This window comes from Falco peregrinus, chromosome 1 (assembly GCF_023634155.1).
Source record: "Falco peregrinus isolate bFalPer1 chromosome 1, bFalPer1.pri, whole genome shotgun sequence".
In the NCBI taxonomy this organism is placed as follows: domain Eukaryota; kingdom Metazoa; phylum Chordata; class Aves; order Falconiformes; family Falconidae; genus Falco; species Falco peregrinus.
In genome coordinates, this window is record NC_073721.1 from 90,229,097 (window position 1) to 90,254,192 (window position 25,096).

General features: G+C 43.8%; 1 protein-coding gene across 1 annotated transcript in view; it reads left to right on the plus strand.

Annotated features, from left to right (window-relative positions):
- The first annotated feature begins 584 nt into the window (after nucleotides 1-584).
- C1H14orf132 (chromosome 1 C14orf132 homolog) overlaps nucleotides 585-25,096 on the plus strand; it is a 37,347-nt gene continuing 12,835 nt past the window's right edge. Inside the window, exon 1 of the mRNA XM_055817464.1 lies at nucleotides 585-818. Within this exon, the coding sequence (XP_055673439.1) occupies nucleotides 792-818 (27 nt within the window). The 5' untranslated portion in view covers nucleotides 585-791. The remainder of the gene's footprint in view (nucleotides 819-25,096) is intronic.

Consider the following 25,096-nt stretch of genomic DNA (forward strand, 5'->3'; position numbering starts at 1 on the left):
AGTAAATACTGGGAACAAGGAGAAGTTGAAAATGAAGTTGTAACAGCTAAGCCATGAACAGGTGTAAGAATAAGCTGCTGGGAATTCTTTTCAGCTGTGGTGGGAGAAGGAGCTGGTTGAAAATTTCAAGAAAAGGCTGTCGGGTTGGCAAGCTGAGCAAGCAAAGCCCGTAGCAGCCAGGTGCGTGCTCGGAGGGTTTGCACGGTGCAGAGGGGCTACACCTGCCTCCCGGTATGGCGATCATTTCCCACGCTGCTCGTCAGCACTCGCCCGTCACCCGCTCCCCACCTGCGTGACCCAACCCGGGGCCGCTCCCCCGGCTCCTGCCGGGCTCCCCGCGTACGCTCCGGCCCCGCTTCGCCCCAGGGAACAGAGAAGCCGCGTTCCAGCTCAGGCAGCCCCGGTGCGGGCGCGGTGCCCGGCCACCCGGCGGCTGCGGGCAGGGCTGGGGCGGCGCACAGGTGCGCCCCCTCCCTCCGCCGCCCCCGCCGCGGGGGCGGACCCGCGCCCAGCCCAGCGCGGGGGCCGGGTCGCCGCCGCCCCCTGGCGGAGCCTCCCGCCGTGCCGTGCCGAGCCGCGCGGTGCCGTGCCGTGCCGAGCCGCGCCGGGCGCCGCCGAGGCTGGAACTGGTACCGGTGTCGGTCCCGCTGCCGCGGCCGCGCCCGCCGCTGCTGGGGGAGGCGGTGTCCGCGCCGCGCCCCCGCGCCCCGCCCGCCCCCGGCAGCAGCAGCGGCGGCGGCAGCGGCAGCCTCAGCACCTCCAGCTCCGCCAGCAGCTCCAGCGGCAGCACCATGGACCTCTCCTTCATGGCCGCGCAGGTGGGGCGCGGCGGCGGGGCGGGGGGTGCCGCGGGGCGCGCAGCCCCTCAGCGCGTTCTCCGCTCGGTGTCTCCCCCTCCGCTCCCAAGTTGCGGGGGCAAACCCGGGGGGCGCGGCGGCCTGGGGAGGGGGCGGGGAGAAGAAAGGGAAAACTAAGGAGAAAAAGGGGGGAGGACCGGTTAGAATGGGAGGCGCAGCGTGAGAACTTGGCGGGCGCAGCACCTGTTAGCGCCGAGCGGCGGGGCCCCGGCCCGGCCGCTGCCCATCCCGGCCGCTGCCCATCCCGGCCGCTGCCCGCCCGGTGCCCGGCTGCGCGGGCGCGGTCACGCCGCCCCCAGGCCGAGGAGCGGGGAGGCAGCGGCCCTCCTTGCCTTCGCAGGCAGGCGGTGAATAGAAATCGGAAATTTCGGTTCTTTTCCCGCACTCCATAGTGCGTTTTTTTGTACGTGCACCTGTGTAAGTTGTTGTCTTTGCACGCAGAAACTAGCTCAGCGTATACAGAAATACGCTTCTATTTGCATGAACAAATAGTTTAAATTGCAGTGAGGCCCTGGATTTCAGCTCGAGGCGCAGTCGTGGGTGTTGTTGTTCAATGTGTTGATGCTTAATACGGTGGAAAGTGTGTAATGGCTGTAAGCCACCCAAAGCCAAAACCCGTCCTGGTGGATCCAGGTGAATTCAGTTATTAATGACAAGTAGTGCTGTGCTTCAGAAAAAGCCATTCTCACTGAGCATCCGTTTCATGTTTTTCCGGGATAATTTCTTCTGTTTGTGCAGATACCTAATTCTATGTACTTAATAGGGTTTTTCAGCAATAGTTTGGATCCCAGTTGGAGCTTTTGCCAGGGAATGCCACCCGCTGTGTAGCGGGGAGCAGGGCCTGGGAGGCCCCTCCGCGATGCTGCTGGCTGCAGCCGGGGTGGCAGGGGGAAACCGAGTGTCATCCTTGCAGAGGTGTTCTGTTCAGTTAATGCTATGGCTCTTCTGTCTTGTTCCCTTCCTAAAGTCTGCTTCTGAGGGGGTGTCAGGCTCTGCCTTTCTGCAAGTAGCCGTCCGAGAATCTCTTCTATTTGGAGGTATTTGTAAGAAGAATATATTTTTAAGGAAAACCACAAGGGAGAGGAGGAAAGCCTCGTTTCTATCAATCTGAGGTCTTCCTGGGAACTGGAATGTTCAAAGGAAATTTTGTGTGTTTCAAATAATTTTCCTATGGTCCCTCTCAGCGTGATCAGTGAGCTCCCTGTGTCCATCTTTTGTTCCCTAAGCACTGAGTTGGAAGTGGGATGCCCCTGTTGCACAGAAGCAGAGGTGCCGGCTGGCAGCAGGTTTTACCAGTAACCAGTGGTGTGTGCCAAAGCTGGGACTAGTGCTGCCCTTTCTCTTCCTTATTCTTGCTTCCTATATTCCATGTGTCTTCTACCCTAATTCTGTGCATTGGAAGAGTCACAAACCTGGGTGCTTTAGCCCTCTCAGAAAAGTTCCCTGTACAAACATGTCTTATACTTACTGGTGCAACAGTTTACAGTGAATTGTGTGCTTTTCTTCCTGATCCTCTGGGGTTGGTTTATTTGGCACAACAAGTGACAAAGAATAATTTTTTTCGATGTTACTTTGGTGAGTTTGGGGAATCTGCCTTTCCTTGGGTGACATCTTTTTAAGGAAGAAAAGCTTTTATGTTAAAACCCTGCCTCAGGGAAAGCTATCTGTGAAGTGAGGTTCATGCTCACCAACATGGGTATGCACCTCCTGTCCCTGAGGCAAAGAGACAGAAACTTCTGCTGCATTTCCCCTATATCTCTCTGGACGCTAGCGAGCAGCATGGAGGTAGGGACAAGCTGCAAGAAGGCTGGGGTGCAGTTACACACAATCCTCCTTCCTGTGGCCCGATTGCCTTGGGAAGAAAGGGTGCAATACCTTGGAGCTGTTTCTGCTACAAAACCCTTTGGGTGGTGACGGGAAGATGGGAGACAGTCAGGGCTCCTGGGTGGCTCTCCCAGCAGGGGCATGAGGCTCATTGGCTCTGCACAGCACCTCTTTCTCGGAGCATGTGTGAGAGTCTTCTGGGGGACATTTGTGTAATTAACCTTTAATGAACTGTAGGAGAGGATTTCTTGGGCTCCTCTTCAACTAAGGGAAATTAATCCAGTTGTTAGGTTGCTGTGTACAGTAGATGCTATGCTTACCTCTGTTACTCCCCTGTCACATGTCTTTTGTACCTTTCTTTCTGAACTGGGCAACCCTTTCCATTCCTGTCACCACAGTGGCATTTAAGCCCCAGAGCGTCACTCCTCTAATTTAGGTATTGCTTTTCTTCATCTTTCTTTTTCATGCTATATCTTTTTGTCATCTTTTTTTTCTTTTTTTTTTTTTTTAATCATCTCTGGTGATGTGGTCTGTTGAGATGACCTTCAGTAAGGGGTATGTGTAAACAGAAGATAATTATTGACCAGGGCTTTTGGCTCATAACTGCTTTTAAAGATGCTCTGCTATCACTGTCATTAACATCCTTGTGACCTGCTGTGGGGATTGAATTTTACTTGATGAATACCAGGTACATTAATACTTTATATGACGATAGGTAATGCCTTAACTGAAATGCTTAATGATGGTAAAAAAAAAAAGAAAAAAAAGTTAATTTAGTTTCTATAGAATACTGTAGACTCTTTATATTTCTATAAGTTGCTTTTGTGTATTATTCTTATCACACCTTTGCACCACTAGTGGACTCAGGTTGGCTCTGCTAGATGTCTTGTGAGACACCATACATGGTCTGTACCTTAGAGCCCCTCTGATGTATGCACAGGGAACAGGGACGGAAGGTGTGTGTAGGTTAGGTTACCACTTCCAGCCTCAGTGATACTGTAGTGTGTTATGGAGGCTTAAAATCAGGCCTCTTCTAAAGTGCACAGGGTGAAAGTGTAACGCCGTAGTTAAGTGTCTTACGTAAAGATTTGGCACATTTGCTAAAACATTCAGTGGGTGAGAGTTTGCACAGCTGGATAATTGTATTGGAATGCTCACCTCTTCAGATACCTGAAACAAGGAACTCTGCTTTATGGAAGCATTGGGTACACAAAGCTATACAAATACAGTACAGCTTTCATAATCAGTAGCTCCTCTCCTTCTTACGATGTCAGTGAGATGGTTTATGCCTTCGAGGCCCTGAAACTGTTACATGTGCTATCAGAAAGATAAGTGAAAAGCCCCCCCAAATCATAAATTTGATGCTGTAGAAAGGATAACATTTTGCTGATTAAAAAATTGTTGTGGAACAGGAGATTGTCAGGTAGTAATGCTAACAGGTTTGTGCAGTGTAGATACAGCATGAAGGTTTGGATGCCCAGCTTAAGCAACCACATCTGAACGTCTCAGCTGTACTACAATTATTAGCAATGTTATGAAGAACAGCTTTCAACTGTAACAATGACATCTGTTGTTAAAAAAAACCCACCCTTTTTGCATCTGTGTGTTTATTGGTAGTTGGTTGTGCAGGCTTGGGTGTTGTCTGTTCTGTGGGTGCTCTAATTGATTCCGGTTAAGGTAATTTGTGCTCGCACCTAGTCAAAGCCTATTAGCTAATACTTTTTTTTTTTTTTCATTTTAAATCTGTATTTTAATTAAAGCAGTCCTGAATGCCTCAAGATGCTATGCCAAAGATGTTCAGCCGCTGCTGAGCTGTATGACTGGCTCATTTCTGTGTGTTGCTCAGTGATTTCAGAGTGCTCTTGTAGTCTAGGTAACCTCAGAAATAGCCTCCTCTTATAGGTAGAGACTTTTGCTTCCAGCATAAAAGACTGGGTTTGGGGGGTGCTGAGCGCTGGGTCCAGACTAAGAGCACTTGGTGCTTTTCAGCAGGGGTTAGGGGGTTGCTGTCAGGCATCCAGCAGTGAGCTGCCCCGCTTCTGACACACTGCAATTCATATCCATTTAACAACTGGCTAAATAAAGCATTTCTGGTGGAAAAAATGGTAACAATGAAAATTGCATCTGGGTTAATGGGAGCAGGGTTGAAATGTTTATTCAACTGGAAAGAATAGAGGCACATAGTGGGAAAAACTGGGAAGCTAGAGAAGGGAAAAACTTCATGTTCTTCAGTATGATACAAATCTATATGAGCTGAACAGCACCTGCCATCATAATGTCAGTGATGTATTTTTCAAGATTTGTGTTTGCAATATAACTTTTCCTTAAGTGATTGCTGTAACTTTTGTTTCATATTGAAAACGAGGAATGGATCTCTTCAATTTGCAATATTTTTATGGTTAGATATATTATCTTACAGTAAAAATATAATTTTAATTGTCAAATAAATGATCTTTTCTTCCTTTAGATATAGAACAGGGGAAAGCTCGTAAGAGCCATTTCTGTGGATTTTTTTGTCTTAGTCATATATAGTTTGCATATGAATAATCTGTTGATTCTACATGTTCAAAAGCTCTTTGTAAACAACTCCTGAGGATTTGAAGTACAGTAAGTTGAAATCCTTGTGTTTAGTTTCAATGAGTAAAAGTTGTGGGTTTGTAATCTTTAATTTTTATTGTAGTGTTGAGGATTTTTTCTTTTTGGTAAAGCTAGGTAAACAAATGAACAAGTTCGCCACAGAAAGCAAAACCATTTCAATGACAAAGATAATTGAAATTTCATTGGGGTTTGTGTTCTGTATTACTATTCTAGGATTTCAGGCCTGGTCAGTGATCGTTCAAGTCACACTAAACCTTTCATTGCATTGGCAGTAGTTCAGGTAATTTTCCCCAAAACAGGAGTGGTCCTTGGTGTACCTTGAAAGAACCCTATAGCTACCTATAACCATGTCAGAATAACAAGTCCAAGACTCCCATGCCTCCACATGAAACATATATTATTAAGACCTATGTAATTTCTGGAAAGCAGTGGAATACACAGAGTAAACAGAGTTCATTTAGGACATGTTTGACTTAATACTCATATTACCCAGAAGACGCGGACTGCCCATGTCTGTGCTACGAGGCTGGTGTGTGCATGGAGGCTGTTGCTTGGCATTTTTTGACAAGCAGCCACCAGAACAGATCTGCTGCGTTTTCAGAAATCCCAAACACAGGTGCAGTGTCATCTAATTCTTTTCTAATGTGATTTCTGGATGCTAGAGGATGCACAATTAGGATCCGCTGTACTCTGTTGTATCAGCACAGAGCAACCAGAGTTCAGGATAATTCTGCATCTGTTTTCTCACTTTTTCTTTGTGTATTCTCCATCTCAGAGTTCAAGAGGGATTCAAAGCCCTTATTAGCTGTGTTCTCTTAGTACAGCAAAGTTTTGTCAGTAAACTGAAGGTACTAAAAGCAAGAAGGTGTAGGTTTGTGGTTTTGGTAGGTTATTCCTGCCAGCTCAAAACAGAATCCAGGCTACTTGCTCAACATGAGCTTGCATGTGTGCCTGCACACACTACATGTGTGCCAAGAAAGCTGAATTCATTGCCTGCCTCTAGAGAGGGACAGGGTCGTGTTTATACTCTGAGAATCTATGCGTGACAGTGCTGGATAGGGTGGTCGTTTGGAAGCTTTGACATTGCTGGTGTAAGCTTAGGAATGATTTATTCTACTTTTTTTCCTTAAAAAGCATGATTGCCAAAAAATAAGCTCCAAGCCAAACCACATGGAGAATCGGGATTTAAAGATGCATGAACCTCTCTTTGTCAAAAGCAGCCTTGATTGTAATCTAAGAAAAAAACATCTCCAGTGGAGACAGGCTGAGAGAGTTGGGGCTGTTCAGCCTGGAGAAGAGAAGGCTGCAGGGAGGCCTTACAGCGGCCTTCCAGTACCTAAAGGGGGCCTACAAGAAAGCTGGGGAGGGACTTTTTTACAAAGGCATGTAGCAGTAGGACGTGGGGGAATGGTTTTAAACCAAAAATGGGTAGACCTGATATTAGGAAGAAATCTTTTACTGTGAGGGTGGCAAGACACTGGAACAGGTTTCCCAGAGAAGCTGTGGGTGCCCCATCCCTGGCAGTGTTCAAGGCCAGGCTGGATGGGGCTTTGAGCAACCTGGTCTAGTAGAAGGTGTCGCTGCCCATGGCAGGGGGTTGGAACTAGATGATCTTTAAAGACCCTTCCACCCCAAACCATTCTGTGATTCTGTTTCTCTTTGATCCATAGCATGAAACATTAATAATGTTAGTTAGAAGGATGTAGGCATTCTCTTACATGACCAGTTCAGTGCTCACTTATGTACAGCATAATAGGGCGCTGACCATTACTCTACCAGCTCTGCTTTCTTTCAAAGGTTAAAGTAATTTTTTCTGGCATCCTTCATTCCTTCTGAATGTCTTTACGTATAATAAATAGAATCAAAGCATCGGGAAGCTCAAAGAGCAAAGCTGAAGCTTAGAGTCCTTATGCCTTGTTGTGGTATGGCACAGCCACAGGGACTAGCTGCATAATCCAGATGTTGCAGAAATTCTGTGTGCATAAATCAGTGGTGTCATCATCCAGAATGTTGCCAGAACTTTCTGGAGAATTTTCTGCTAGCTGCCTGGCACAACTGAATTAGATTAGGGGAACATGAGGAATCCCTGTGCTTTTCTTGTCACTGCAGTAACACTGCAGACTGCATTTCCAAGTCTTGTATAGTAGAAATTTCTGTTCCAGTGAAGCTTTTGACAATTCTGCAGAGATTTGAGCATACTGGCTTTGTAAAGTGTTGATACTGCACTTTGGAGGAGGCTATTGTCCCAGGATTGTGCTTGTAATTGCTGTCAAAGATGCTAAGAGCAGTGATTCCCATCCAGCAAAACACTTAAGCACTGACTGTACTTGGAGCACATGTATATGGTTCCAGTAACATCAGCAGGACTTTCCACTGCTTAAAATGAAATATCTCAAAGCCTGGCACAGATGGGATAAGAACGTTCTGCAATTCATAGGAAAAAGTCCTAGAAGAGCAAGAGGAGACTGTATTATTAATCCAGGAAAGGCTGAAACTATATGTTTTGGAGTGACTGTATTTCCTATCAATTAATAGCATGAACAATTTCTCATAGGAGCTGCTGAATGTTACAGGAAGACGACGTGGTAGGAGAGGAGTCGTAGGGAAGGATGTAGTTTGTGATGCATGTGTGTGTGTATGCAGTCTAGTTATGTACACCCTTGCACAGGGAGAGTTAGAGGTACTGGAAATAATTTTTTTGTGTTTCTTCTGCCAATGAACTAAGAGTAATTCTGTGAAGTGCTAGTTGGATTTTTGGTCTGTTTTGTTGTGGGGTTTTTAATTACATGATTTTCAGCAGATACAGGCTAAAGAGTTCACAAAGGGAGCAGATAGCACATATTTCTGTCTGCTGAACGTGGAAAGGAGGTTTGTAAAATGACTGCAGACAGACACATTCACATGCTTTACAAAGAGCCTTTCACAACACAGTTAATAGCAGCAACAGTTGGGGTCCTACTGTACACAGAAAATGACTACAGATGGCAGGTAATAGGAACAAAGACTGAAGCAGCTCTACATTTACGACAAACATCTTGCTGGTATTGAGTAGTAAGAGCATAACACTGTTGTATACTGAGCAGTAATGCTCTTGGCAGAGTTGATGAGAACTGAGTTTCTGGGTAGCAACTGGGTAGCCCAATGGTACTGGGTCCTCAGAATCCATAGGCTAGAAAATCTAGACTGGTTATAGATTATTATTTTTATTTAAAGCTTGTTTTTGGCTAATCTAGGCTGAATTTCTTAATTCATTGATCAGCTGCAAACATGGGGGTGGAGGTTCTGTTTTAAGTTTTGTTGGAAATGGGATGGATGCAGGCCATTAGGAAACTAGTTTCACCACCTTCCTCATCTTATTTCCGTACTGGGCAAAAGCCAAAATACTCCAAATGATTCAAAGGCTTGCACAGGATTTAGTAAAGCAGCGTGATGTTTTGGTGACCATTGATACACCATCAAATTAAATAACTTTTAATGTTTTCTTTGATCAGAGCATTCAAATGGAAAGCAGAAGATTAGTACAGCAACTCTAGTAAATTCAGCAGTGACCAGCTCTGTTAGCTTGCCATGTCTCTCTGCTGGAGCTTAACTTCCCTTGAAGGTATTCTCTGTCATGAACTGCAGTGTCTGCCTAAGCCATCGAGGTCTGTTGCAGTCCTCTGTTGTTTTGGCAGGCTTCTTGGTTTGATGAGTGTAGAATCCTAAATGAGATTAGTGATAACCTCTTCCACTGTTTGCAGGAGTGATGATTTTTAAAGCTGTCTTTTGAAATAGTGATGGCTCTCCATTGTTCTTTTAAGTGCTTTTTTTTCAGATACATGCTCAAGTGTGAAAGGAAAGTCCTTGAAAATTGGCTGTAAACTGATTGTAGTCATGTCACCCATCAGTGGCTTGATCTGCTTCTCATGCCAGTGGATATGTCAGGAGTTGCTCAGTTTCCATGGGGTAGCAGCAGGATAAATGCAGTGAAAGCCTTTGGCAGACAAGATCATGACCTTGCATATGCGAGTTGTTAGCACTTCGGAACAAAGAGGGTCAGAATGAAGTGTGTGAACTCCTTGTCACCTATTTTGAAGGTGCTGAGTGGCCAGGGTGTGCTCTTCTGTTCCCTCTGGTGCTGCAGTGAACAATCGCTGACCTTACACTGGGCACTGAACAGGAGAGAAACCTATGGCCAGCTGTGACACCAAGACCAGGAGCACTGAACACTTACTGAATGTACGCTCTGCAGCTTTGGAAGCGTTACAGGGAGCAGAGGCAACACTGGGTGGAAGATCTCTTCCTGTAAATATGACCATGCAGCGGGTACCCGGCCACCAGAACTTCTGCTGTTAGTAGTCACCAACCACCCTTTCCCTCGCTGGCTCGCACACCCACACAGTGCTTTCAGGTCTGTCTCGGAGCACTGGCTGTTTGAAATGACACGTACTCGTAGGCTCAATCTTCAATCTTTTTATTCTGAAAGCTGAATTCCATACTCCTTGTAGGTGCCAGAACTAAAACCTGCCAAACAGTAGCTAATTAAAAAACATTAATGTCACAGTTGCTTCAGAAAAGCTCAGTGACTCTTTGCAGCAGGCTATTGGATACAGGGCCAATTCCTTTTGTTTTGCAAAGAGATTATCACCAGTTTGGAAATGTTTTTCAAAAATTTTTTAAAAAGCAGCTTTTAACCTCAGCTGGTTCTGTCTGTTGCAATTTTGCTTTTAAGCCTTTTAAATGTTGGGAAAGGGGGAACAGTCTAGGTAGGGATGAGCTGTGCATGGCTAAAGCAAAACCAAACTTCCATCAGCTTCCACTGTGGCTTTTTTATCCTTCCAAAACAACTGGATGAGCATTTGCAAGATGTGGGAAGATGTGCTGGGCTCTGTGGCCGATAAAAACTACCAGCCCCACAAGGCTGCTGCATGGAAGGAGAAAGGACAGCCATGTCTCTTCAACACCTGTGTAGATGTGTTGAGGTGTATATTCAAGGAGAAAAGTAATGGTCAAACTGATAAGGAAGCAAAAGGATTAAAAAATAAAGTTTCAAATTATTTCTGAAAGTTCAGCTGAACCCAAGGACTTGGAGCAGCTGATCATACTTAAATTCTCTCATCATCCAATTAAGTGTATCCTTAAAGTATGTGAGTAATCCTCTGAACTACACCTCTGTTTAAATGAAGTATATAATTAAGTGCCTTGATAATCTGCAATAAGTGGCAAAGCATTTTGAGGTATTGTAACAGCTTTCTTAAAAGTGAGCTCCACACTCCTGTTGTCTTTCTGCCTTACCCTTCTCAATGCACCACGTAAGTTTTTATGGACCTTTCTCAGGGCTTTTCTCCCAACTTTTCCCTTGTATGCTGCCTTTTTGGGTATCTTCTTTCTATGTCTCTCAAACCCTCCATCCTTACCTTCTGTAGATTGATTCAGATGCTATAATTTCACCAGCTCAAGTCCAAATCCTACAGATACTTAAGCTTAGACCTCAAAGATGGGGACCAAAGAGTGAACGTTTCTTCTGTTCAGGGACAGGAGATGCATGTGGGACGGAGCAGCAAACTAAAACGCTACAGTCACTGAAAGCGTAAGCAACACAGCAGAAACTTTTTCAGTTGCCTTACTAAGGACAGAAGCATGTTAGTATGTCTGCATAGTCTTTGCTGGGCTGCAGGTTAGTAAAAACTGAGTGGTGCTGTATGTAGAATCTAAATCCCCAGGAATGGAAATGTCACTCCTCTCTGCTTCATGTTTTGGTTGCTCCAGCGGGAGCAGAGCAGTTTGCAACCTCAGTCTGAAAAGTTCTGAAATCTCTTCTCAAGATGCTGAGCCCAAAGTCACATAGGAGAAAAATATTGAAAATGCGTTCACAAACACTCCCCTCTGGCTGTCCTATGGTATCTTTCCCCCCACAGATCTGGAGGAAAACTTAATCGAATATGTGTTTATTAATGTTAAGACATGGCAAATGGTGGTTGTTCTGTAATAGGATCCAGGTTGTGAATTGGTTCGTTTCTATGTTGGTCTCTGAGCTATGACTGAGCACATGGTGAAACTGCAGGTGGGCAAGGCGGTAAAGTCCTGCACTGGTTTGTTGTCAGGTGACAGATGTTTTGTTCTCCTGGTGTGTGTTTTTGGCATTTCTCACAGACATGAAACAGAAGCAGAAGAAATTGAATTGCTGTGCTCTCTCCCCCTTGTTCTCCAAGGTACTTTCACAACTCATTTCTCCTGTAATCTTATGAAGTGTGAGAAGATGTATGCACCTCCTGGCTTCTCCTCCAACTGCACTTTATACTTTCACGGGTAACCTTCTTTACCCAGCCAGCTGTGATTTTCAGCATTCATGGTGCATCTCTTGCTTATCACTGTAATGTACTTAATACCCGTAACAGTACTTTAAGGATGAGCATTTGGATGTCTAAATAAACAATCCTGCCTCTAAAACATTTGTCTCCTGACCTCTAGTCTGCACATTACATAGCTGGCAGAAGACGAGGGTGTGGAGAAGGTAGAAGACAACACACTGATGTAACTGGCCGTCTAGGCTGCCATGATAGCAACCCCTTGCTGTTCCTGACAGCCTTCAGGTGCCAGCATATGCCAGCAGGGAATACTGAGGAAGTGAAGGGAAAGGGGAGACAGCTAGCAAAGGTAGTTTTGGCCAGGCTCTGATGTCTTCTTTGATGGTGTAGCATGGTATGATTTGAATTGATGTAGAGAATGCTCCCAGGGGCCAGCTCATTATTTCTAGAACTCTTGGCTTTGGAAATGGCAAAGCCAACAGTTACTAAAAATTTTAAATTGAGTTCTAGGGGAGAATAAGTGGTATTAGGAGGGTCTCTTCTGATTGTCTTGCTACCTGATCTTTGCCATTAGAAAAATAGTCACATAGTTTTACACTACAAGTTTCGTCTTGCCTAAGCAAGAGTATAATTTCACTGTTTCAAACAGATTCAGTAATTTTTTTAGTGTTAGCTTTTTTTAATAATAAAAAAAATATATTCCAGACCTTGTATAGCACATAGACTATAAGGGTAATTCAGCTGGACTCCACCACATCCATGGTATCTTTTTTTTTTACAGAAATATGTAACGTTTAGGGTATGGGTGCATCTGTGTGCTTATTCTAGAGATCTCTGGAACCTTACAATACAAGCAGTGGTCAGGCATATACTGTCCATTTGGGTGTGATGACTGAGACCTTGCACACAAACGCTGTGATCACCAGTGGTGCCTGCACTCTGTCCTGCAGGACTGTGGCATGAGCAAGGGAAGAGGGACTGTAACTGCCAGCTGCTGTGTGTGCAGGCTGGGCCAGCACAGGCATGCGAGCTTGGCGTGGCTGCCAAAGGCAACATAGCTGTGTCTGTTGCATATGGGTGGCTCCGGGCTCCTGTGGTATTTCAGGGTTGTTGTCCAATTCCTACATCCAGCAGTGACTTAACACTAACTCAGTTCAACTTGTGATGTGATCTTCATTCTCAGAAACTTCAAAACCTCTTACAAAGAGTGTGAAGTTTCACCTGCAAATAAAGGATACAAAGAGGGAGGCAGGACTTCCCCGTGATGCCGCAGAGGAGATAAGGGTTTTAGTGGGAACTGATTCCCAATTTGATGCTTCCTCGGTGAGGAAACTTAAACCAGCCGTGAGCTGCAGAGGCAAAGTAGCAAATCCTTCTTATGCCACATGCACACAGTCAGATGGCCCAGCAGGTGATGCTCAGAGCATCCCTCAAGTTCTTCTGGATATTTATGAAGTTACAGCTTTAAGCTTACAGCCTTGCCTTTTGGTACTAAGTTCATGATTCTCAAGCTCTGACATTTTTACTATTTAAACTATGGTGTCATTTCCTTCAACATAAATCTAGCAGCTGATCTTCCTGAAGTTCAGAGAACCAGGACTGTCAGACTGTGAACCATTTCAGTAAACCTTGGCCATCTGGCAGAATGGGGTGTGCTCTTCCCCCAAAGTAAACAGTGTCTCTCCAAGTGCTGATTTTGACAGAAACCCCAGCATCGGTTTAAGAGTAACACAGCTCATGTGTAACTCTGCCTGAGGATTGTACTATGATCCTGTCAGTCCTAGTAGCCATCCCATTCACTGCCTGTCTCGCAGGAGGAGCTGAGCGGTGACAACGGAGGAGATGCTGCAGCTGTCACACCTATTTACAGCTTCTCAGTCACTGATGTGAGAATAAACAAACATGGTATTTGTGCAGTTGCATGGTTAGCAATTTAAAATTAAAATCAGTCACTTGAAAAACATCAAGGCACAAATAAAATAGCTCTGTCAGCACTTTGTGTGGTTTGCAACCTACTGCTTGACCTGAGGGCTTCCCTCCATTTCTTTTAATTTAATAGAACAGTTAAGGTAAAGGCCACATTCTTACCTGGTGAAAGCACAAGTTTCTCCTCTGAGTGAAGTTGTACCAAGATGGGATGTGACTCTCCAAACACAGAAACATACTGATTTTTGCCTGCTGCTGCCATTTTATTCCCTGATTTTACTACCTGCTCTGCAGCAATGAATAATTATCTTGCATGTAAGCAAGTGATATTTACTGTAAAAAAGGCTGAGTTAATTCATAGTTGAGTGAATGTTTGAAGAAATAACAGTCAGAGATTGCTTTCCTGTTTTGTTTGAAAACACTGAGGGGGGGGGGCGGGAATTGAAAATATGAACGTTTTCTCTTTGATAGACAAAAAACAAATGTTCAAGCTGATATCTTCCAGCATTGCATCCCCAGAAATGTGGACATGGAAGTGGTCGTATTTAGTCACTAAATCTTTATTAAAGTCAAACGATGGCTGACAATAGACTATTTCTAAGCAAAGCAGTAAGGTAGAAAAGCTGACAGGATTAAAATCTGTGGTCTGTTTTTGGGGGCTGAAGTGGGACAATCTGAGATAAACAGAAGGAGAGTGAGCCCCTAATAACCCATGCAGACACAGTATTTGGGGACATAAATGTTGCACACTGGTTTTCCTTCTGTCTCTGCTTTCCTTCTCCTCCGAGCTACGGAGGGGACCACACAGAAAAAGCATCTCATGGCAGGAGCTGTATTTTTGGCTTGGAGATGAGAGCAATCATCCCTTGAGCGTAGCAGATTGGTTACACGGTCTGATCATTGGTAATCGGCTCCTAGCAGCTGGCTCTCAGAGATGTACTCCAGTCTGCATGTTTTGACATTTTTTTTTCTCCCACTTACATATTTTCCTCCTGTTTTTCTAAATAATCATAAAGCAGACTTGCTTTTGCGAGTCCAGGGATTGCTGGAACCAGTGCTTCAAGCAGCACAACTCCCATTCATCTGTCAAATGTGCTACCATTTTTGCTGTAGGAGCATTTATTTCATACACAATCTGGGCTACATTTATTTTTGTATGTCCAAATTCAACCGTGGGCTGTGCTTCCCAAACCCAGTGCTGGATTGGTGTTGTGGGAGCCATCAGCAAACCCTTGAATCCTCCAGAACTGGGCTGTATTTTTTACTTTTTTTTTTTTTAATCTGTTCTACAGAAGTCAGTAAGTAGCCTCCAAATCTGTTCTTTGGAAAATGTGACAAATTCTCAAAGAGACAGGTTGATGGGAACAATTGCTGTTAAAAGGCAGGAGGCAAAACAGCAGTAAGGGCATGTGTGCATTCACATCATGTAAACCTGATGCCTACCAGTGGGAGCCCCTGCATACTTTCCTCAGTGCCCCCAAAAGCCCCGCAGCGACAGGATGCCACCTGACTTTGTTGCCACTTAAGGACAGGGTTAGCCCTGGCCATATCGCCAGTGTGCAGGAGCAGACGGCTCCCTGTTTGTGTGTCTCGGGCAGAGCGGTGGCCCCTGAACACTGAGGAGCATGTGGGGAAGGAGGAATGGTTGGAGGGTGGCATTGTTCTTCTGCTCCCCATCTGCCACTGCCTACCAGCACGGCTGCCAGACCAGAAGTGCCTTTATCTGAAGAGCAAAAGGGGAGCCCAGGAGAACGGGTGTTTACAATACATTTGCTCCCAGCTCCACATCATTGTGCATGAGTAGTGAGTGCTCAGTGCTGAGGGCAGCCGTAAAGTATTGGTGGGGATTAAACACATGCCTTGCTTGCGTGACGTATGTATGTCCAAGGGAAAACAATCACGTGTTAAAACTGGCACGTGCTGAAGACATATAGTAGAGCTGAAAAAAATACACACAGAAATCACAAGTAGATGCAAATTCCCCTGCTATTGCTGTCTTCCAGGCAGTGTCGGGGGTGCTTTGTGGATAGCTGCTTCTGCTGTGGAGCAGGCCTTGTGAACGCAGTGCCCGCAAACTGCTCAGCAGTGGCGGAATCTGTAAGTAAAAGGCAAATTAGCCTTGCACAGACCTGTGGAGGGAAAAACACAAGCTGGGGAAATGACAAGTGACTGATGAGCACTCTGCTCTTTGGCTGGATGCAGGGCAAACTGGGAGTGCTATGAAGATTTGGAAACCTTAAATGATTAACCAAGCAAGCTATTGTTTTTTCTTGGTCTCTGGCCTTTCCCTTGTCTGTCTCAATTAGTTTCCTGCTTTCAGATGAGAACCACTTGTATCATAAATAAACCCTTGTGTCAACCATCTCATCCATCATTCTGTATTTCCTTTCAAAATCTAATCTCCCAATTCCGGCTGGCCTACAATGATTTCCTCCATGGTCTGCTTTTTAGATTTCAGGGGTGCCTTTTTCTATATATCCCCTTTCTCACATACAGCAAAGTCATTTTATTGTTTTTTTCCTGGAATACCTTTTGAAAAACACCTTTTTTGAAAGTCACCAAAATAGTGGGCAATGGCTGGACTGCTGGTGCCGGTAACCTTCTACTTGTAGTTCTGGCTTGTTACTATCTTTGCCCTTCTCCCATTCCTTTATTCCTGGGCTTTGTTCAAGACCTTTTTATTTATTTTCATAGTGCTTGTGGGATCCTTATGCTTAATTAGAATGATTAGTCCCTAGAGTTAGAGTAAAAAAATGAAGAAGTGTATCTTCAAATCACAGGTATTGGAATATTCAGCCCACTGAACACCATTTGGAAAGAATTTTTATCTTTTTCTCCACATCTATGAAGAAAACTAGTATTACTATCTTCCCATACGTGCACCCATATATATATGTGACAGTATATATATACTGTCAGCCTGCCAGTGGTCCTCCCAAAACACGCTCCGTAGTCACTGGCTGTTTATCGTCCAGCTACTGCATGTCAGGTTGCTGTACCCTTTTCTCTCAAACAAGGAACTGGGTTGCACAGGAGCCTAATACCATCCTGGGTGCATCTTATTTTGGCCAGCCCTCTTCCATGCCCTTCAAATTAGGGGTAAAGCCAAACAAATAAAGGGCAATCAATGAAAAAATGGAGATGAATTAGTTTAAACAACTAGGTGGGATAACCATAGAACAACTTTGAAAGCTGCTAGTGGTGGTAAATCCTATTAGTCCTTCAGTTTTAATGCTCTCACCTCAGCAGCAATGTGAAGGAGCCCTCAAGTCAGTGAAAGCTGACAGAAGAGTAATTGCTTTGTGGATATCCTTCTTTCTACACAATTTATTTCAGCAAAGTGGTCCAAGTTCACATGCTTCTTCATTCACTTTCAGACTGTCCTCATGAGCACCCATGTCAGCCCTGGGAGTAGGGAAGGGCAGCCTGTTCGCATCTGTTCTCAGCTGTTTGCCAGTATCCCCCTCCTTTTCTGTCAGTGCATCATTTTTTGTAACCAAGATAAAAACAATCTTGTGCTATTGTGTATGCATCTTCTCTCAGATCTGGATTTCAAAAGCATGCATTTAGATCCTGTTTTCATGCACTGCTACATTACAAAGACTCTGCATAGTCCATTTCAAGTTGTTAGTCTTTGTTTAGATTTTTCACGCTGTCGCTGAAATTACATTACGTCTTTATACATGTGCATCAAGGTGGGCTAAAGATCCCACACACACACTTCCAGGCCTTCTCTGATCAAATAATAATCATTTAGAGCTTTTCTGCACCTTTCCCTTAATCTTTTCAATCAAGTCCTCAGAGCAACAAGTTCAAGTTAACCAGTAGGAGTTTGCAGTTGGCTATGTGAAAGCTGAGGTCGTCTGGCATGTTTTCAACAAATTCTTCAGTCCTGAGGATAGGATTTGCATGTCTATGCTGGCTCCATGTCTTTGAAGAGGGTAGAAAAAGCTCATGTGTGGGGATACAAATGAGGGTGCCTCAAAAGAGGTGGTTGTTGCCCTGAACCGAGGTCAGCACCTCCATGCTACATGTCGGATATACTTGGAGTGGTTTGAGTCCAGTTAGCATTGGTCTGGTTTCAATTAATTTCTTTTCACCTTCAGTATCTTATGGCAAAAACAGGCAGATTTAATTCCTCTAAATCATAATACAAAATAGCAGTACATGTTTTATTAAAATTACATTTAGTCTTGCTGGTAGCATCTTTTCCTTCGTAACTTTTTCACTTGACAGAACGAGATAGCCAGCAGATGTAAAGGGTATCACCTTGGAGAAGCTTTCTTTAATGTGCCTTTCATGCTGATTAATTTCTGAGCTGTGAAGACTAGTGCGTCAGTCTTGCACAAATCAGGCATTTACTTTCATACTATGATACAGTGCAGCATCACTAAGGTCATAGAACCCCTGCTTTGATGAGAGAAGTATCCTTTCCTTATCTTACTCAACACTTAGTGTAAAAACGTTTGAACTTTCACGGAGAGATGTTATTAATAGCAACTGAAGCATTTATCTGAGTAACATCATGTCTCTTAAACAACAAAAGATCACAGTAACCTTTTGAGAGAGTACATCAATATCCCTATAATTTCACCAGTGTCAGACTTTTAATGCACAAAATACCTCATTTGCATTTCTGCAAAGGGAAGAAAATCATCTAAATTATAGGCTTTACTGAAGGCCCAAAATGAAAATAATATGGATCAGATGATATTTTAAGGCTGTCAGCTCATACTTGGTTCGTTTTGTTCTGTCTCTAGGTGCCCAGGTACAGTTGGTAGATGCTGATGCTGCATTTTCTTGCTTTTTGTACTGTCATAACAAGAGGTCAACGGGGATCAGCTGGGCACTTTTCAGCCCCAGAATGCCAGGCAGCCTTTGGCCAAAATCACTCATGGTCTCAGTAATTGAGATGGATCAAAGGCAGGAGAATGAGTACTAAATAGAGGAATTGGAGTGGTAAGAGGGGAAATAGAGTGGGATGGAAAAAATCAGGGAAAATAGAAGTGTGATGGGAGCAGAGAAGGAGAGATGAGAGTGAGATGGGTGAAAGGATGCAAGATGAAATGTAACCGAAGTGCAGATAATAGAACCATAGAATATCTCAAGCTGCAAGGGACCTATAAGGATCATCAAGTCCAAGTCCCTGCTCCTTGCAGGGCTACCTAAAGCTAAACCATGTGACAAAAGCATTGTCCAGATGCCCCTTGAACTCTGACAGGCTTGATGCTGTAACCGCTGTCCTGGGGAGCCTGTTCCAGTGGCTGACCACCCTCTCAATGAATAATCTTTTCCTAATGTCCAATCTGAACTTCCCATGATGCAGCTTCATTCCATTTCCTTGTGTCCTATTGCTGGTCACCAGAGATCAGCACCTCCCTCAGCACTGCCCTACTTGAGGAAGTTGTAGACTGTGATGAAGTCACCTCTTGGCCTTCTCCAAGCTGAACAAACCAAGTGACCTCAGCTGCTCCTTGTAATTCTTGCCCTCGAGACCTTTCATGATCTTGGTCTCCCTCCTCTGGACATGCTTTAATAGTTTGTTGTCCTTCTACTGAGACACCCAAAACTGCACACAGCCTTTGCTCTAGTTCCTTGGTTTGTTTTTTTTCAGCACACCCAACTGGAGTAACTTGGGGTATATTAGCTATGTCTGCTGGTCTTCACTGCTTGATCATAAGGCTGTTTGTTCTGGTACAAGTCTTTTAGGGAATGGTGTCTTCTTTTTCGTCTAGATTAACCCTGAGAGAAGACAATGGTCTAAAAAATTGACATGAGGCAATTACTTTTTGTAAGAAGGGCTTTTCCCCTGCTGTAGCCCATACATGGTGTTTTCTAAAGAGAAGAATGAGCACACTCTTGTATTTTAGGTGCTTGATGAAAAGTGTTCAACATCTGCCTTAGACGTGCCAACATCTTAGAAAAAAAATCTACAGGAGTTACTGTTTAGCAGAAGTAGGAGAACAACTTGCTAGATTTTGAGTTCATTCAGTGTTGTGAAGCCACTGGTTCATCAGAATTGGTGAAACAATCTATAGATAGGAATGATTAAAAATCATCAGAATATCACTAGTCCCTTATGGATCATAGCAGCTTTGGAGTTAGAGGTGGGCTGAATGCCAGTAATCCTTCAGAAATCCATCAGAGATCTGGTCTGGTGGTGGGCGCTGAGCAGGTGCAGAAAACCCCGAAGAGCTTACAGTCAAAGCAGACAAGGCGAGAAGGGACTTAACATATGAATCAGAGGGAACGATTAAGGTCCACAAAGAAAATCAGTTCCACTTTTCTTTTTTTTCCTGCTTCGTTGTGCAAATAATCAGATCTGTAACACAGATCTTGTGCCACGAATCCTGACTAGCTCATTTTGCTGCTGTTCTCTGCATGTGAGCAGATTCTGGCTCAAAGCCCATCTCGTTTGGAGCCTTCATAGGCCAAGAACGATTGGCAGCTGGGGCTTGTTTCCAAGTAATAGATAAGGATTTTCTCGATACAAGATGTGCTGTACTTCTTACTGAGAGGTGCCAGTTCATTCTGAAGGCAGACGTAACCCAGTGATATTTCCTCAGTAATGAGTCATGTACTTATGCTTTCTAGAAATCTTTCTCTTTTTTTTTTTTTTATTTTTCTTTATCAGGTCAGTAAGACTTGGATGAATTGTTAGTGTTCCTTTTTATTTTTTTTTTTCTTATGGTACAACTGTAAGGAGCTTGAAACAGAAAAGGATGGGTATTGGCCAGATTTACAGGGAGTGTGAATATCTATGGACAAGGAGTACTGGTGGTATTTTCAAAGCAGAACCTCAGCTTTTCTGCAGCTCCTGAAGAAGTTTTCCCTTTGGGGAAACACAAGTGGTGCCTGCAGAGTGGGATTATAGAGGGAAATGGTTCTCAATGGAAGGAGCGAAGTGGAAGCTTGCTCTTCCGCTACAGCTTGGGCAGGCTGGTGAACAAGTCTTCTGTCTCTGGGGCTGGCATGCAAAAATCCAGCTTGGAGATGGTGGCACTGGTTTTGTCGTATCAGTGCTGGGGGGTAATTTAGTGCCCTTTGGGTAGAAAAATGCTGCTGTGAGCAGAGCTGCAATACACAGATGGGATCCCTACTTGGTATGTGAAGAACATGGTTAACATCAGTCACAACCCCCTGTGTATGTGTGTGTATGTATTAGTCCTCCTTTTCTCACTGAGGCTCTGTCCACCCCCAGAATTGAAGCAGAGAGACAGAAGTTTTTGCTTCGCTTTCTTCTTCATTCTCTATTTAAACTGTAAGAACAAGAAGCTGCTCTTGATAAAATTGGATGAAATGAGGTTCGTGACAGCAGTGCTGCATATCTCCAGGCTCAACCCGCATTTTGACGTGTTCTCACTTGAGCTGGGAAGACCCAAGCTTGAGAAACATGGCCTCAGACTGGGGAATGAGTGTATTCGTTTCCCACACCATTCTTTGTAGATCTTCCAACAGAAAATTGAAGTTGGCCAAGGCCCACTGTAAAATCTTATGGGACTCATATCTGAAGTAATTAGAAAGACTCTTAAATGTCATGGGAAGGGAGTTTACTGCAGGCCAATGTAAAGTGCACAAAGCATATATGACTTCCCAAGAGATTGCCTTCGCCTGCACGTATTTGTGATGTACCTCTTCCTGCTGACCCTCTGCCTATCTGTGTCTGCCTTCTTGTATTGCAGCTGCCCATTATCCTTTCAACAGTATGTGATGGTCCAGAAGCCCAGACCAGGTAGTGAAGAGCAGGAGCACGCTGTGGCTTCCCACAGGAGCACGCAGTTGTGAGGGCCATTGCTTTTACATGCAGAGTGTGTCACGGGCACCAGCACAGTCTGACGATTATGCCTCTTCTTGAAACAGCGTGGCACATTCTGGTCCTCTTTTCTCCATTGCAGTATCTGAGTATCTCTGTTGGACAAAGCAGGGTGTCGGATTTTGTGCATATTCTTTAGTTGTGTCTTGTCAGTTTTGCCTGCAAGCGTATAAACCCTGCAGCCCTCTGAAATCGGTGACATGATTGTGTATGACAGTTGTTAGTGGATGAAACAGAAATCTGTCTGCGAGCATCTGTTTTGAGGGAGCAAAATATAATTAACATTTAACCATGCTGCATTTGCTCTTTTGTTTATTGGGATCCAGCCCTCCTTCCTAGGGATCACAGTCACATTTCTTGTGGTCCTTCTGAGGAGTTGACTTACTGCTTTTTGTCATTGTATGTGTGTTTCACCTAAGTGTCTTTTGTATCACAGGCTGGGGCAGACAGATTTTTCAGAGATTGACCTCAGGATAATGAAACTCTGAGTTCTTGAATGTCTTCAAGATTTTCCCCAATCCTACCTGGTTTCAGATTGTTCTGAATGGGCAGACTCTACACTGCTGTGTTTCCTAACATAAATCAGGTGAAAAAATGACAGGTGTGATTTTTTTGCTTTTAATACCCCCCAAACTGCTTTTATGTTATTGCAGCCAATGTCAATAGAAAACTAATACAAAGGGGAGAACTGGGTTCGGTGATTTCACTGTTTTGATTATCTCATGTATATAGCAGACATGGATATGCCACACATAGGTAAAGGTTATCTGACAGCAGGTGGTTGCTTACACTGTATTGGCTCTTGGTAGAAAGAGCCACTGATAATTCTAATTACTAGTTATAGTTGTAAATGAATCACACTGTGGTCAAAGTGCCTAGGCAAGGCTGGGACCTTACTGTGACAGGCTTTGTGTGAACCAAAACTAAGTGAAACCTCAGTGGAGCTCAACCATTCTGCCAAAAAGCCCATGAACTTTTATGGAGAAGTGACAACAAAACCAAAACAAATGGAAGACGCACAGAGAAATGTAAATTTATGAAGGTACTGACTCAGGCAATAGCAAGGGTGCAGTTAAGTTTCGTGATGAGCACCAGCCTGTTTGCCCATGGCGCTCAGTACATCTCAAACTATTCTTTTGAAGTTGGGTGGCTTGTCTACAGTCACTAGTGTTTCTGCTTTGAAACCAGTAGAGTTTTTCTACCGGCTTCTGCAAGTGCTCTGGATTGTACTGTAGTGCGATGTGGTTTGGATTTGGCCTGAAATCGCATCATATTAATCTCAAATTTGGGTTGTTTGTTTCACTGACTTAACTTGTATCTGTACCAGCAATTGGGTAATAAAAAGTTGAAGAGAGATTTGCACGTTTCCCACACAAGCCATGCCTGGAAGATTTTTTTTTAATATTGCATAATTGCCCACTTCTCTAGATCACTTGTTCCTGAACTGACCTGGAGCTTATTTTTATGTGATGAGTCTCTAAGCTGGGCAGTCATCTTGCATTGCTGTGCTGCATTTCATCAGTTATATTTCCATGATGCTGTTTGAGCAACAGGATGGATTTAATGTGGTTTTATTCTGTAATTAATTCTAGGAACTTGCCAATAAATAAATAATGTCTTTCCTTAATGTCAAGTAATGGTCAACCACAGATGAAAGGAATTGTCTTCTCCTTTAAGGATGTCACACAGAAATCAATTATGTACGGTCTCCCCAGTCAGCGAGTGTATTATGATACTATGGCATGATTTCCAATTTATTTTCAAGGGACAACTGGGTCACATATTGAATGTGCTAGGAGGAAAGGAGTCAGGGCAGCATCCGTTGTTTTACGGAGTTTGACAATCTTACTTAGGCTGTGGAGAAACTTTGCATAAAAGGTCGTCTTGAATTCAGGCCTACCAACAAATATGGAGAAAAAGTAGTTTCATTTGGAATGTTTTAAGCTTTCTAACTTGATCACATTTTAACTTGGGTGAACATGGTTGTCTGTTTACTATGGTTATCTGTTTGCTATCTGATGTTGCTTTCACCCCTTTGACTATGCTTTCAGCATACAATTGTTCATATTATGAAAGGTCTCATTTTTTGCAGGGCACTTTCAAAATGACAACATGCAGAATTGCTTTAAAGAAATGATAATTCCTTTTCAAAACTTCCCTTTATCTCTGCTGTTCTGCTATTATTAGTTTATTGATTTAGTTACGTTTAGTATGGGTCTGTGAAGATAATTTTAGATGCATGTGTCTGTCACACTTTTACTCCAACTCTGAAGCCTTAAATGTAATAATGGGAGTAGGAAATAAGTTCCTACCAGCACCTAACAAGGTCAAAGTTTCTTGTATAAACTTGCAAATGACCATCGTGTGCACTCCTTCAAGATTAAGTATTTGCATTCCTGTATGTTGCCAATGGAGAGCAATAGGTGTCTTCCCAAGGGAGATCTTGATGCATGTAACTCTTCTGAAAACCTCTGTCAGCCAGCAGTAGCGTGATTTCTCCTAGCAAGTTACCATATTCCTACTAAAAAACCAAGAAATAATATTTTTCAATAGGATTTTTAAAGTCTTTAACTATAGTCCTTAGGCAGACAGCCTTCTTTGGGATCAACAGCTATACACATCTTAAAACCTTCTGTCACTCCTACTTACGCTAAACAGTAGTGAAGGTATGGATACAACTGGAATCTTGATGCAATTTAGGTTTAAATTCCTAAATTTGCCTCCTTTTGACTGCAGGGTGAGTTTGAGAATGTTTTTATGGAGACTGCTTCTGAGGGTGCAAACTAGATGGGGTGAACCTCTCTCTGTGGTTTTTTTCTGATGGTTTTATTTGTTTCTTGGGGCATCTGTTGCAATCATTTTCACTAGGGACGTTTCTTCCTGAGTTCTCAGTACCTCATTGTGTTATAGGTTTATTCATGCAGGACACAGAATGGTGGTTTGGGATTCATAAATCTCTTTGAGATATGAAATTAAGATCTTGAATCCAGCTTTTCTAAATATAGGTGATTAAAGGTGAGCAGGATGCTTGCATTTTCACAAGTACTAGATATTTGCACTGTTGTTGCAGAAAGATTCTTACGCTGTTTTTTGAATATTGATGTATTGCATTTTTGACGAGTGATGCTCAGCTTGGAAAAGGCTTGAGCTGCAATTTTGAAGACTTCAGCATGGCTGGGGCAAGTCCTTTTGTGGGTAGATGTATAAGTGTCAGGCCGCCAGGGTGAGGGAGAGACCTCTTTCTCCCTAGGAAGCAACAACCTCCAGAATGTTACAGGGTTAGCTCCAGTCAAATTTCCTTCGCCTGTTACCTTTCTTTAAGAGGTCTCCCTTACTAGGCAGTCCATCCCAGTTCAAAGGCTGCACTAAATAAGTCACTGAGCTGTGCCTTCTCAGAACCAGTGGCTCCCCAGTGAGAATCTTTGTGACCTCTCCAATTTTTATCTCCTTCGCTGTTTAATCTTTTCACCATACACTCATTGATGCCACAAAAAAATGAGATCATGTTATTTTACTTAACTTGGCTTCAGTGGAGTCATAAATAAAACCCCAGCATGGGTAGAAGTATTCTAATCTAGATCAGTGAGTTCATTATTTGAGTATGTAAGCTTTGGACTGAAGACCCCAGCCAGCTCTTCTGCTGCGTTGGGAACCACACTGCCACGCACGTGCTGAGGTTTCCTGTAGCCATGGCTATGCTTCTGCCAGGCATTTTTTTTGCAACTGTTTTTGTAGGACTTGTACTAAGGGCTTAACAAACCAGAGTTTTGGATTTTGGTGCAGTTCACTTG